The sequence below is a fragment of the Oncorhynchus clarkii genome, chromosome 33 (genome assembly GCF_045791955.1).
Source record: "Oncorhynchus clarkii lewisi isolate Uvic-CL-2024 chromosome 33, UVic_Ocla_1.0, whole genome shotgun sequence".
Taxonomy (NCBI): Eukaryota; Metazoa; Chordata; class Actinopteri; order Salmoniformes; family Salmonidae; genus Oncorhynchus; species Oncorhynchus clarkii.
This window is the reverse complement of record NC_092179.1, coordinates 33,206,354-33,221,227: the sequence shown is the minus strand read 5'-3', so window position 1 is coordinate 33,221,227 and position 14,874 is coordinate 33,206,354. Positions and strand designations below refer to the sequence as shown.

Sequence of the window (14,874 nt, the reverse complement as noted above, 5' to 3'; positions counted from 1 at the left end):
GATCCAAAAACACCCGTGATTTCTGATCCAAACACGCCAGTCCTCTCCGATCCAAAAACACCCGTGGTTTCTGAGAACAGTTGAATGGAAGTTGAACCACTTTTCCTTTCATCCACGTCATCCAATATGGCTGCCAGATGGCGAGAGGGTCTAGCCTACTGTAGCCAGTATTACTGCTCAATACTACTCAGATGTGACTACCACTATCAAAATCACATCGGGAATAGGGGGTCATTTGGGATGCAGCCTACGGGCCCGGGTCCAAGGTAGTGGACTATTATAGGGAATAGGGGGTAATTTGGGATTCAGCCTATGGGTCCAAGGTAGTGGACTATTATAGGGAATAGGGGGTAATTTGGGATTCAGCCTATGGGTCCAAGGTAGTGGACTATTATAGGGAATAGGGGGTAATTTGGGATTCAGCCTATGGGTCCAAGGTAGTGGACTATTATAGGGAATAGGGGGTAATTTGGGATTCAGCCTATGGGTCCAAGGTAGTGGACTATTATAGGGAATAGGGGGTAATTTGGGATTCAGCCTATGGGTCCAAGGTAGTGGACTATTATAGGGAATAGGGGGCCATTTGGGAACCACTGAATTCAATACCACCCAGACTAGACTGAAAACATTCTCATCATAGTATCTGAAGACTAGTTTCAGAGTACACGGTGATAAACCCATTTCCCAATGATAGTCTAGCTATGCCAACTGAATAGGAAGTGCACTAACGTCACTGAACGGCAGTAGCAAACTGAATAGGAAGTGCACTAACGTCACTGAACGGCAGTAGCAAACTGAATAGGAAGTGCACTAACGTCACTGAACGGCAGGTGCAAACTGAATAGGAAGTGCACTAACGTCACTGAACGGCAGTAGCAAACTGAATAGGAAGTGCACTAACGTCACTGAACGGCAGTAGCAAACTGAATCGTCTTCACACCGGTGTGGTAGTTAGACCCGATCTGATTCTACCAAAGCCTTGAATAAACTAAAGTCTACATTTCCATCCTTTTAAATCAAAAAGCAGGGAAAGCCTAGGCAAAGATATGATGGGTGTGACTGCATAGTTCAACACAGTGACCTCACCTGCCTTACCTTACTAGAAAGAGACCTTAGGTTTATGTGAGAATGAGACGCAGTCCAGATTGAATGAGGTGTATGTGAGAATGAAACCTAGTCCAGATTGAATGAGGTGTATGTGAGAATGAAACCTAGTCCAGATTGAATGAGGTGTATGTGAGAATGAGACGCAGTCCAGATTGAATGAGGTGTATGTGAGAATGAAACCTAGTCCAGATTGAATGAGGTGTACGTGAGAATGAAACCTAGTCCAGATTGAATGAGGTGTATGTGAGAATGAAACCTAGTCCAGATTAAACTACCGTTGCAGATCGTGTGAACAAGGAATCCATGATTATTTGAACAGATGTTTACACAGCCACCAAGCAGTGGAAAACTAATATTTAAGAGCAAACAGGCCTTGACGTATTGGTGTATAGCTGGTTAGAGAACTACAATCCACATTAGCCTAATTACTCACAACACTCTGTAGAACGTTGTCCAAAAGGTTATGAACGCCAGGCCAAATGAACGTCCTCTGTTCTAACGTGGTCCAGGCAGCATCCTTTCTTATGTTATAACTAGTTAGCTACTTTTATATCATTCACTTGCAATTAGTTGTTAGTTACCATTTAACAAATGAACGTATGCAACAAATGAGTCTGGTCTGTGGAGGCACCTTTCAATGGGACATATGCAGTCGACATTATTGTTAGCCAGTGTAGCTAGCAGACTTTGCTAGGTATCAGGGTCTCTCTCTGGATGGCTAAGATAGTTCAACTAAATCACAACAGTAACTGTAGAAAATACCTGCCGTGGCTTAAACAGGTGTGGAAATACTACAAACAACTAATAAAAAATATATATATAATTAACTAAAATGTTACAAACCAACAAAACAGTGGGAAAAAGACTAGTTGGTTACAGGAGATATAGGTAGCAAGGAGCTGTGGGGAAAACACTGTGTTGTAGTTAGCTAGTTACAGGAGATACAGGTAACTGTGGGGAAAACCCTGTGTTGTAGTTAGCTAGTTACAGGAGATACAGGTAACTGTGGGGAAAACCCTGTGTTGTAGTTAGCTAGTTACAGGAGATACAGGTAACTGTGGGGAAAACCCTGTGTTGTAGTTAGCTAGTTACAGGAGATACAGGTAGCTGTGGGGAAAACCCTGTGTTGTAGTTAGCTAGTTACAGGAGATACAGGTAGCTGTGGGGAAAACCCTGTGTTGTAGTTAGCTAGTTACAGGAGATACAGGTAGCTGTGGGGAAAACACTGTTGTAGTTAGCTAGTTACAGGAGATACAGGTAGCTGTGGGGAAAACACTGTGTTGTAGTTAGCTAGTTACAGGAGATACAGGTAGCTGTGGGGAAAACACTGTGTTGTAGTTAGCTAGTTACAGGAGATACAGGTAGCTGTGGGGAAAACACTGTTGTAGTTAACTAGTTACAGGAGATACAGGTAGCTGTGGGGAAAACACTGTGTTGTAGTTAGCTAGTTACAGGAGATACAGGTAGCTGTGGGGAAAACACTGTTGTAGTTAACTAGTTACAGGAGATACAGGTAGCTGTGGGGAAAACACTGTGTTGTAGTTAGCTAGTTACAGGAGATACAGGTAGCTGTGGGGAAAACACTGTGTTGTAGTTAGCTAGTTACAGGAGATACAGGTAGCTGTGGGGAAAACACTGTTGTAGTTAACTAGTTACAGGAGATACAGGTAGCTGTGGGGAAAACACTGTTGTAGTTAGCTAGCTACAGGAGATACAGGTAGCTGTGGGGGAAACACTGTGTTGTAGTTAGCCATCCTGCTAACGTTAGCTAGTTACTCCTTGATGATGAGTAAATCACATCCCCTTCACTGGGCCCCACTAATGAGCAAACGAGGCCATTGTAAAGAAAGAGCCCCAAATCTAGACACTAGGATCCCCACCTCTGGAAACCATACACCCCCAACACCACACAAACTTTCCACGAAAGGAAAAATAAATAAAACAAGCAAAAAGATCAAAACTCACCTCTTATTAGCAAAGAAAAACTACACAACAACACAGTCCGTAGCACGGCGCCCATCTTTCTGCCTTGTTCTCACCCCGGCCGCTCCTGTTCAGCGCCTGGTCCGCATCGCTGTGTTTCTATTCCTCCGACGGAACTGTTATATTGGAACAATATTCGGGGTTCTGTTCCTGGCTACAATGTAACTGTGATTATTCTCAGTTCCATTCTACTACGTCGGGGGGGTTGTTTCTGGCTACAATGTAACTGTGATTCTTCTCAGCTCCATTCTACTACGTCGGAGGTTCCAGGCTCGGTGGCGCTGCGATTCATTCTCCTGCCTGAGCGCAACGTCTCCTTCCGCCCCGGGAGCAGAACATGCCAACCCTCCCCCTCCTGTACCTTCTCTCCTTCCCCTCCGTCTCTTTCTCTGCTGCCTATTGTTGGACTTGATTACATGCAGCCTCTCTCGTCCAGCGGATTTCAACACATTCAAAATCGCTACGGTGGCTGATAAAATCACGCAACCGATAGGTCAAGACACTTGTTCCCGGTCGAAGACATTAAACCTGGTCTAATACAACAATTGTTTGAGTGTGAAAGATACACATTCCGAAGGGACTATTTTCTGCCGGAGCACTGGGTGCTTCGGTTTAGAATAACATACCCCTATGACCCTGCCTCGGCTGCTGGCCGGATCTCCTTTCACTCCTCAGAACAGAGGAAGGAGAAGAGAGGGGGGAATGGTATTATCATGTATTATATACTGAACCAAAATAGAAAACGCAACATGTAAGTGTTGGTCCCATGTTTCAGAAGCTGAAATAAAAGATCCACAGACATTTTTTCCATAGAGAATTAAAATGCTTATTTCTCTCAATTTTTGGGCTCAAATTATACATCGCTGTTAGTGAGCATTTCTCCTTTGCCAAGATAATCCATCCACCTGACAGGTGAGGCATATCAAGAAGCTGTTTAAACAGCGTGATCATTACTCAGGCGCACCTTGTCCTGGGGAAAATAAAAAGCCACTAAAATGTAAAGTTTTGTCACACAACACAATGGCCACAGATGTCTCAAGAGGGGAGTGTGCAATTGGCATGCTGACTGCAGGAATGTCCACCAGAGATGTTGCAAGAGAATCGAATGTTCATTTCTCTGCCATAAGCCGCCTCCATTGTCATTTTAGAGAATTTGCCAGCCCAGGACCTCCACATCCGGCTTGTTCACCTGCGAGATCACCTGAGACCAGCCACCCGGACAGCTGATGAACCTGTAGGTTGGCACAAACAAAGAATTTATTCACAAACTGTCAGAAACCGTCTCAGGGAAGCTCATCTGCGTGCTCGTCATCCTCACCAGGGTCTTGACTGAAGAAGTGTGCGCTTCACAGATTAATCCCGGTTTCGACTGTACCGGGCAGATGGCAGACTTATGTCATTGTGTGGGCGAGCCGTTTGCTGACGTCACGAGATCCTGATGCCCTTTGTCGTGCCATTCATCTGCCTCCATCACCTCATGTTTCAGCATGATAATGCACGGCCCCATGTCACAAGGATCTGTACACAATTACTGGAAGCTGAAAATCTCCCAGGTCTTCCATGGCCTGCAGACTCACCAGACATGTCACCCCATTGAGCATGTTTGGGATGCTCCGGATAAACATGTACCACAGCGTGTTCCAGTTCCTGCCAATATCCAGCAACTTTGCGCAGCCATTGAAGAGGAGTGGGACAACATTCCACAATCAACAGCCTGATCAGCTCTATGTGAAGGAGATGTGTCACGCTGCACTGGGGAAGTGGTGGACACACCAGATACTGACTGGTTTACTGATGAAGGAGAGTTGAAGGAGAGTTGAAGGAGATGTGTCGCGCTGCATTGGGGAAGTGGTGGACACACCAGATACTGACTGGTTTTCTGATGAAGGAGAGTTGAAGGAGAGTTGAAGGAGATGTGTCGCGCTGCATTGGGGAAGTGGACACACCAGATACTGATTTCAATCGACTGATTTCCTTCAATGAACTGTAACTCAGTCAAATGTTTTGAAATCGTTGCATGTTGTTTATATTTGTTTTCCTTATTAGGTCTGCAGGGCAATCCTGGATTTGCCTGGGTCTTGTTGCCACAAGACTAAATGTAATTGACTGTTAACTTTGTAAAATCTGACTAAAAGATGTCATTATTGTTAGATAGGTTATGATTGGTTATGGGCATGGATGGGTCCCTGAAGATGACTCTCTTTTGGGACTGGTAGGGGCACTATCTCCTTCAGCAGAGGCAGGCATTCATATAAAAACACATTCTACATCACATTCATATATTCTTCTCATTATTACGGGCCAATTCAAGAGGGAACCTTCTCTGCTCAACATCTGAATTGAAATATTAAGAAAAAGATTTCTGGATAATCATCATCTTGTGTGGAACAGACCATCCAGTCCAATAGAGCTACAGGCCAACTAAAGGATGATCCAGTCCAATAGAGCTACAGGCCAACTAAAGGACCATCCAGTCTAATAGAGCTACAGGCCAACTAAAGGACCATCCAGTCTAATAGAGCTACAGGCCAACTAAAGGACCATCCAGTCCAATAGAGCTACAGGCCAACTAAAGGACGATCCAGTCTAATAGAGCTACAGGCCAACTAAAGGACCATCCAGTCTAATAGAGCTACAGGCCAACTAAAGGACCATCCAGTCTAATAGAGCTACAGGCCAACTAAAGGACCATCCAGTCTAATAGAGCTACAGGCCAACTAAAGGACCATCCAGTCCAATAGAGCTACAGGTCAACTATAGGACCATCCAGTCCAATAGAGCTACAGGCCAACTAAAGGACGATCCAGTCCAATAGAGCTACAGGCCAACTAAAGGACCATCCAGTCTAATAGAGTTACAGGCCAACTAAAGGACCATCCAGTCTAATAGAGCTACAGGCCAACTAAAGGACCATCCAGTCCAATAGAGCTACAGGCCAACTAAAGGACCATCCAGTCCAATAGAGCTACAGGCCAACTAAAGGACGATCCAGGCCAATAGAGCTACAGGCCAACTAAAGGACCATCCAGTCTAATAGAGCTACAGGCCAACTAAAGGACGATCCAGTCTAATAGAGCTACAGGCCAACTAAAGGACCATCCAGTCTAATAGAGCTACAGGCCAACTAAAGGACCATCCAGTCCAATAGAGCTACAGGCCAACTAAAGGACGATCCAGTCTAATAGAGCTACAGGCCAACTAAAGGATGATCCAGTCTAATAGAGCTACAGGCCAACTAAAGGACGATCCAGTCTAATAGAGCTACAGGCCAACTAAAGGACCATCCAGTCTAATAGAGCTACAGGCCAACTAAAGGACCATCCAGTCCAATAGAGCTACAGGCCAACTAAAGGACGATCCAGTCCAATAGAGCTACAGGCCAACTAAAGGACCATCCAGTCTAATAGAGCTACAGGCCAACTAAAGGACCATCCAGTCCAATAGAGCTACAGGCCAACTAAAGGACCATCCAGTCCAATAGAGCTACAGGCCAACTAAAGGACCATCCAGTCTAATAGAGCTACAGGCCAACTAAAGGACCATCCAGTCCAATAGAGCTACAGGCCAACTAAAGGACCATCCAGTCCAATAGAGCTACAGGCCAACTAAAGGACCATCCAGTCTAATAGAGCTACAGGCCAACTATAGGACCATCCAGTCTAATAGAGCTACAGGCCAACTAAAGGACCATCCAGTCCAATAGAGCTACAGGCCAACTAAAGGACCATCCAGTCCAATAGAGCTACAGGCCAACTAAAGGACGATCCAGTCTAATAGAGCTACAGGCCAACTAAAGGACGATCCAGTCCAATAGAGCTACAGGCCAACTAAAGGATGATCCAGTCTAATAGAGCTACAGGCCAACTAAAGGACGATCCAGTCTAATAGAGCTACAGGCCAACTATAGGACCATCCAGTCCAATAGAGCTACAGGCCAACTAAAGGACCATCCAGTCCAATAGAGCTACAGGCCAACTAAAGGACGATCCAGTCTAATAGAGCTACAGGCCAACTAAAGGACGATCCAGTCTAATAGAGCTACAGGCCAACTATAGGACCATCCAGTCTAATAGAGCTACAGGCCAACTAAAGGACCATCCAGTCCAATAGAGCTACAGGCCAACTAAAGGACGATCCAGTCTAATAGAGCTACAGGCCAACTAAAGGACCATCCAGTCCAATAGAGCTACAGGCCAACTAAAGGACGATCCAGTCCAATAGAGCTACAGGCCAACTAAAGGACCATCCAGTCCAATAGAGCTACAGGCCAACTAAAGGACGATCCAGTCCAATAGAGCTACAGGCCAACTAAAGGACGATCCAGTCCAATAGAGCTACAGGCCAACTAAAGGACCATCCAGTCCAATAGAGCTACAGGCCAACTAAAGGACCATCCAGTCCAATAGAGCTACAGGCCAACTAAAGGACCATCCAGTCTAATAGAGCTACAGGCCAACTAAAGGACGATCCAGTCTAATAGAGCTACAGGCCAACTAAAGGACCATCCAGTCTAATAGAGCTACAGGCCAACTAAAGGACCATCCAGTCCAATAGAGCTACAGGCCAACTAAAGGACCATCCAGTCTAATAGAGCTACAGGCCAACTAAAGGACCATCCAGTCCAATAGAGCTACAGGCCAACTAAAGGACCATCCAGTCCAATAGAGCTACAGGCCAACTAAAGGACCATCCAGTCTAATAGAGCTACAGGCCAACTAAAGGACCATCCAGTCTAATAGAGCTACAGGCCAACTAAAGGACGATCCAGTCTAATAGAGCTACAGGCCAACTAAAGGACCATCCAGTCCAATAGAGCTACAGGCCAACTAAAGGACCATCCAGTCTAATAGAGCTACAGGCCAACTAAAGGACCATCCAGTCCAATAGAGCTACAGGCCAACTAAAGGATGATCCAGTCCAATAGAGCTACAGGCCAACTAAAGGACCATCCAGTCCAATAGAGCTACAGGCCAACTATAGGACCATCCAGTCTAATAGAGCTACAGGCCAACTAAAGGACCATCCAGTCCAATAGAGCTACAGGCCAACTATAGGACCATCCAGTCCAATAGAGTTATAGGCTTCACCAACTAGGTGAAAAATCTGCCGATGTGCCCTTGAGTAATGTATTTGACCCTAATTGCCCCTTTTAAGTTTCTCATTCTCTGTGAGAGCTTCCCATGTCTGGAATACACTGCCATCAGACACACATAACTGCACCACATATCACACTTTCACAAAATGCTTGAAGACATGGCTAAAGGTCAATCAGATTTGTGAACATGGTCCCTAGCTGTGTGTTGCCGCTTTCCATGTTGTCTGTTGTCTGTAGCTTGTGAGGTGTGGAAACACTTTGTTGCTTTTATGAATTTTGTCTTGCTGCTTTTTGTTTTATGTTGCTCTGTCTGTATGCTACGTCTTGCTTGTCCTATGTTGCTCTGTCTGTATGCTATGTCTTGCTTGTTCTATGTTGCTCTGTATGCTATGTCTTGCTTGTCCTATGTTGCTCTGTCTGTATGCCATGTCTTGCTTGTCCTATGTTGCTCTGTATGCTACGTCTTGCTTGTCCTATGTTGCTCTGTCTGTATGCCATGTCTTGCTTGTCCTATGTTGCTCTGTATGCTATGTCTTGCTTGTCCTATGTTGCTATGTCTTGCTTGTTCTATGCTGCTATTGTCTATATTGTAATTGTTTTTAATAACCTGCCCAGGGACTGCGGTTGAAAATTAGCCGGCTGGCTAAAACCGGCACTTTTACTGAAACGTTGATTAATGTGCACGGTCCCTGTAAAAATAAAAAATAAACTAAACTAAACTAAACTAAGTTGCTCCGGATAAGAGCGTCTGCTAAATGACTAAAATGGAAATGTAGCAAACGGGACAGGATCATGTGTGTGTGTGTGTGTGTGTGTGTGAGAGACAGAGAGAATACTTTTCATCGTTTATAGAACTGTCAAGACTTCCGAAGTGGGCTCCTCTCCTTGTTCGTTCGAAGTCACCGGCTTTCTAGCCATCGCCGCTCCATTTCTCATATTTCCATTTGTTTTGTCTTGTTCCCTACAAACCTGGTTTTCATTCCCCAACCACACTGCATGTATTTAGTCCTCTGTTCCCCTCCATGTCTTTGTGTGACATTGTTTTTATGTTATGTGGGTATTGTTACGCGCCAGACTTGTTGTCTGTTGTTCCGTGTTTGGGCACATTTATGTACTTTGGTTCTTTCGTTGGCCCGGAATAAAAAAGTGTGCCTGTTCACTACTGTTCTGCTCTCCTGCCCCGGACTTCTCCTCCAGTACAAACCCTTAACAAGAACGAACAACAACTGTTATATTTTGACTGCAAAGCTTTGTGTGCTTCTTTATTTCCAAACCACTTCATCGTGAGATAAAAGTAGATTCAAATACCACCACAAACATTATTCAAAAATCACATTTTTTTATTTTCTTACAAGAATTCAGTTAATAAAACATCTAATCCCAAAGTGATTGGAAAGCAACACTTCACAAAACAAGACCAAAGTACACACCTTACAAATTATCTAAGCAATACCAGTAATAAACAAGGTTATCATTTTGTGCAAAATGATATTAAATTTGGCTCCATGCTCCCGAGTGGTGTGACGTGGTTTAAAGTGACTGCGCTGCATGCCAATAAGAAGTCAGTAGTGGTTTCTAAGATAGCTGTGCCGCCTTGTGGTACATTGTGGTATTACATCAATGCTGCGCCACCCTGTGGTACATCGTAGTATTACATCTAACCTACAAGTGGGCATTTCTCCATTCCACTCAGTCAGTCAGTAATCTCACACATTCCTTCTGTATAAGTGGATACTCACACAGTACACAATACAAATCGACGTATGAAAATAGTGTGCGACCAGTGTCATCTACCTATGAAAACAATCCTACCATTTAAAAAGAAGTGTGTTATATCAAAAAACATAGGATACCATAGTGCATCAGATTGTACAAGATTTGCATCCATCATTGTGTTCGTCCAGAACTCTGCCAGAAGCAAAGGAATTAACCCACAGCATACAGCACGGTGAAAAACACATGTTTAAAGTCAGTCAGACATTTAGATTGGAGTTGGTGATTAGAAACAAGCAGTCCACAGACATCATCATATGGCTGTAGATGGTTAAACATGCAGAAGAGAAAGGCAAGACTTATTGTACCTAACACACTGTGCAGTTGTTCCTCTTTAAAAGGTCTCAGTCAGTTGTTCCTCTTTAAAGGTCTCAGTCAGTTGTTCCTCTTTAAAGGTCTCAGTCAGTTGTTCCTCTTTAAAGGTCTCAGTCAGTTGTTCCTCTTTAAAAGGTCACAGTCAGTTGTTCCTCTTTAAAAGGTCTCAGTCAGTTGTTCCTCTTTAAAGGTCACAGTCAGTTGTTCCTCTTTAAAGGTCTCAGTCAGTTGTTCCTCTTTAACAGGTCTCAGTCAGTTGCTCCTCTTTTAAAGGTCTCAGTCAGTACACTTATCAGTGGTGGCTGGTGCCATCTTGAATCTGAGGAGGGACTCATAGTAATGGCTGGAATGAATAGACAGGCATCAAACACTTCTAGACTTGGTTTCTTCCCAGTGTTTGACTCCGTTCCATCTATTCCATTCCAGCCATTATTATGAGCCGTCCTCCCTTGACCAGCCTCCAATGACTCTCTTGCACATAGGGGAGGCTATCACTTTGTGTTTTCTGTTTGCTTAAAGGGATAGTTCACCCAAATTACACTATAACCTTAAATTCAGAGGGTTCCTGAGTTGTTGGAATAGAGATATTGCTGCTTAAGGTTCTTTATTCCTTAGCCCTCTGATATCTCACTACTGTTCTAGAGCCCTCTGATATCCCTCTACTGTTCTAGAGCCCTCTGATATCTATTTACTGTTCTAGAACCCTCTGATATCTCTCTACAGTTCTAGAGCCCTCTGATATCTCTCTACTGTTCTAGAGCCCCCTGATATCTCTATACTGTTCTATAGCCCTCTGATATCCCTCTACTGTTCTAGAGCCCTCTGATATCCCGCTACTGTTCTAGAGCCCTCTGATATCTCTCCACTGTTCTAGAGTCCTCTGATATCTCTCTACTGTTCTAGAGCCCTCTGATATCTCTCTACTGTTCTAGAGCCCTCTGATATCTCTCTACTGTTCTAGAGTCCTCTGATAGCTCTCTACTGTTCTAGAGCCCTCTGATATTCCTCTACTGTTCTAGAGCCCTCTGATATCCCGCTACTGTTCTAGAGCCCTCTGATATCTCTCTACTGTTCTAGAGCCCCCTGATATCTCTCTACTGTTCTAGAGCCCTCTGATATCTCTCTACTGTTCTAGAGCCCTCTGATATCTCTCTACTGTTCTAGAGCCCTCTGATATTCCTCTACTGTTCTAGAGCCCTCTGATATCCCGCTACTGTTCTAGAGCCCTCTGATATCTCTCTACTGTTCTAGAGCCCTCTGATATCTCTCTACTGTTCTAGAGCCCCCTGATATCTCTCTACTGTTCTAGAGCCCTCTGATATCTCTCTACTGTTATAGAGCCCTCTGATATCTCTCTACTGTTGTAGAATACTAGAAGAGGGGTCTGTTCAACGACACTATTGTTATTGTGTTGTAATGAATGACAGTACATTGATATGCTCTTAAAATTAAACTGAACATGTTTCTTATCTAATAAATATGTGGTTAAAGAAACGATTTAATTAAAACAGAGCAAACTGAAGAGAAACATATTATTTTTGCATGGTGCACCTTTCTTTCCCCGTGTGTCTTGTTTATTATCCCTCTTTGTGAACCTGGACGTGTGTGTGTGTGTGTGTGTGTGTGTGTGTGTGTGTGTGTGTGTGTGTGTGTGTGTGTGTGTGTATGTAAAGGTTCAATCACACCTCGTAGTGTAGGTCGTTAAGCTCCAGCCTGGTGTAGTGTCGCCGGTCGAATGACTCCATGGCCTTACGTCCAACCACAGCCAGGGCCAGAGTCAGGATGGCCAGGCCTACCACCACCACAGCCACCAGGGAGCTCTTCAGAGCCCCCCGCCCTGCCACCTCCTTCCCCCCGCCCTGACCCTCTGTCCCTGGGGAGGCTGGGGCTGCCTGGACCCCCTTGGGCACCAGCACCAGCTCGTTTTCTGGTGTTGTCCTTGGGATCAGGGGCTCAATGGCTGCTGGGCTCTTAGTGGTGGCAGTAGCACCAGTAGAAGTGGTGGTGGAGGTAGCTGGCTCAGTGGCTGGCTGGAGTTTTTCAGTAGTTCTGATGGGGTCTGGGTCTCTGCGGGGTGTAGTTGAGACAGGTAAAGAAGTTGTTGTTGTTGTTGTAGTGGTAGTAGTAGTGGCAGGATGTGGTTTGGGTTTTTTAGACAATTTGTTAGTTTTTTTGGGAGGTTTATTGGGCTTTCTGTTCATAGTGGTTATTGTAGATATTGTTGTAGGAGTATTGTTGTAGGATGTTGCTTGTTGTGTTGTTGTAGTAGTGGTTGGAGTTGGTCGTGGCCAGGATGTTGTTTGTTGTGTTGTTGTAGTAGTGGTTGGAGTTGGTCGTGGCCAGGATGTTGTTTGTTGTGTTGTTGTAGTAGTGGTTGGAGTCGGTCGTGTTATAACAGGCATTGTTACTATCATTAAAGAGGGTTGTTTTGTTGTGGTTGTCAGCTGTGTCGTTGTGGTAGTATGTTGTGTAGTAGTGGTAGAAGTAGTAGTGGGTTGTGGTGTGGTTGTGGTGGTAGGTGTAGTGGTGGTAGTAGTAGTAGTAGTGGGTTGTGGTGTGGTTGTGGTGGTAGGTGTAGTGGTGGTAGTAGTGGGTTGTGGTGTGGTTGTAGTGGTGGTAGTAGTGGGTTGTGGTGTGGTTGTAGTGGTGGTAGTAGTAGTGGGTTGTGGTGTGGTGGTAGGTGTAGTGGTGGTAGTAGTGGGTTGTGGTGTGGTTGTAGTGGTGGTAGTAGTAGTGGGTTGTGGTGTGGTGGTAGGTGTAGTGGTGGTAGTAGTAGTAGTAGTAGTGGGTTGTGGTGTGGTTGTGGTGGTAGGTGTAGTGGTGGTAGTAGTAGTGGGTTGTGGTGTGGTTGTAGTGGTGGTAGTAGTAGTGGGTTGTGGTGTGGTGGTAGGTGTAGTGGTGGTAGTAGTAGGTTGTGGTGTGGTTGTGGTGGTAGGTTTAGTGGTGGTCGTTGTAGTAGTAGTGGGTTGTGGTCTGATGGTAGGTGTTGTAGTAGTAGTAGTAGCAGTAGCAGTAGTTGGTTGGATTGTGGAAGGTGGAGTAGGTATCCCCGTGGTGGTAGTAGTAGTGGGTTGTGGTCTGATGGTAGGTGTTGTAGTAGTAGTAGTAGTAGTAGCAGTAGCAGTAGCAGTAGTTGGTTGGATTGTGGAAGGTGGAGTAGGTATCCCCGTGGTGGGATGAATCAAACCTATGGAAAACATGACATCAGAACATAACTCACGCAGAGATGAAAGACTCTGTGAAACACAAAAACAAGACAAGAGCACACAAACAACTAGTACGTCTGACATGGACCCCTATTCTCTACATAGAGCTGGGGACCAGGGCCCAGACGTTTAGTTGAAGGAAGATGCGTTCACCTTTGAAGATGTCGTATGTGTTGATGCCCTGTTCAGCAGTCAGGAGGGGACAGTCCTGCTCACTCTGGCAGTGGAACAGATGACAGTTGTGGTTGTTGGGAGGCTCAGAGGGCTTGTGAGGGTTGAACACAGCCAGGGTACACTTTATACCTGAGGGGAGAGAGCAATCAGACACGGAGAGTAATACCAAGTATCACGACTAACAATTCTTCTTATGGATAGGGGGCAGTATTCGGAAGTTTGGATGAAGGAGGTGCCCAATGTAAACTGCCTGTTACTCAGGCCCAGAAGCTAGGATATGCATATAATTTGTAGTATTGGATAGGAAACACTCTAAAGTTTCAAAAACTGTTAAAATAATGTCTGTGAATATAACAGAACAGATATAGCTGGCGTAAACCCGAGGAGAATCCATCCGGGAATTGTTTTGGGGGGCTCACCTCACCTCTCATTATAATGGCTGTCTATGGGAATATAAAAATGAATACCTCCCAGGTTGCAGTTCCTAGGGCTTCCACTAGATGTCAACAGTCTTTAGAAAGAGTTTTAGGCTGTTTAAAAAAGAATAAGAGCTAGAATTTGTAGTTTTTCTAAGTGTCTCCCATTTTGGCTGTAGTGTTATGACGCGCGTGGATTAGAGGGCACGCTTGGTTATTTATCTCCGGTAATGAACATACTATTCTCCGTCTTAAATTTGATCCTTTATTTACATATTAGGGTACCTGAGGATTGATTATAAAAGTTGTTTGACTTGTTTGGACGAAGCTTATTGGTAACATTCGGGATTCATTTTGTAAAACATTTTGAACGAGGGGAAACCGGTGGATTATTGAATGAAGCGCGCCAGCTAAACTGACTTTTTTGGTATATAAAGAAGGACTTTATCGAACAAAACGACCATTTGATGTGTAGCTGGGACCCTTGGGATTGCAAACAGAAGAAGATCTTCAAAGGTAAGTGATTTATTTTATCGCTATTTCTGACTTTCGTGATGCCTCTGCTTGGTTGGAAAATGTTTTTAATGCTTTTGTACGCGGGCCGCTTTCGCCGTAAAGCCTTTTTGAAATCTGACAAAGCGACTGGATTAACAAGAAGTTAAGCTTTTAACAGATGTATAACACTTGTATTTTCATGAATGTTTAATACTACAAATGTTGTATTTTGAATATCGCGCTCTGCAATTTCACCGGATGTTGTCGAGGCCGGGCGCTAGCGGTACACCTTTCCCAAAGAGGCTACCAA

At 44.6% G+C, this 14,874-nt stretch overlaps 1 protein-coding gene and 1 long non-coding RNA gene across 2 annotated transcripts in view; both read right to left on the bottom strand.

Annotated features, from left to right (window-relative positions):
- LOC139392659 (low density lipoprotein receptor-related protein 6) overlaps nucleotides 1–3,364 on the bottom strand; it is a 73,292-nt gene extending 69,928 nt beyond the window's left edge. The window contains exon 1 of the mRNA XM_071140802.1: nucleotides 3,073–3,364. Within this exon, the coding sequence (XP_070996903.1) occupies nucleotides 3,073–3,127 (55 nt within the window). The 5' untranslated portion in view covers nucleotides 3,128–3,364. The remainder of the gene's footprint in view (nucleotides 1–3,072) is intronic.
- Nucleotides 3,365–10,537: 7,173 nt separating this feature from the next.
- The window catches only part of LOC139393204 (uncharacterized), a 30,033-nt gene continuing 25,696 nt past the window's right edge, over nucleotides 10,538–14,874 (bottom strand). Inside the window, exons 3-4 of the long non-coding RNA XR_011629752.1 lie at nucleotides 13,633–13,782; nucleotides 10,538–13,460 (exon numbers count right to left, since the gene is read on the bottom strand). This is a non-coding gene — a long non-coding RNA (uncharacterized lncRNA). The remainder of the gene's footprint in view (nucleotides 13,461–13,632; nucleotides 13,783–14,874) is intronic.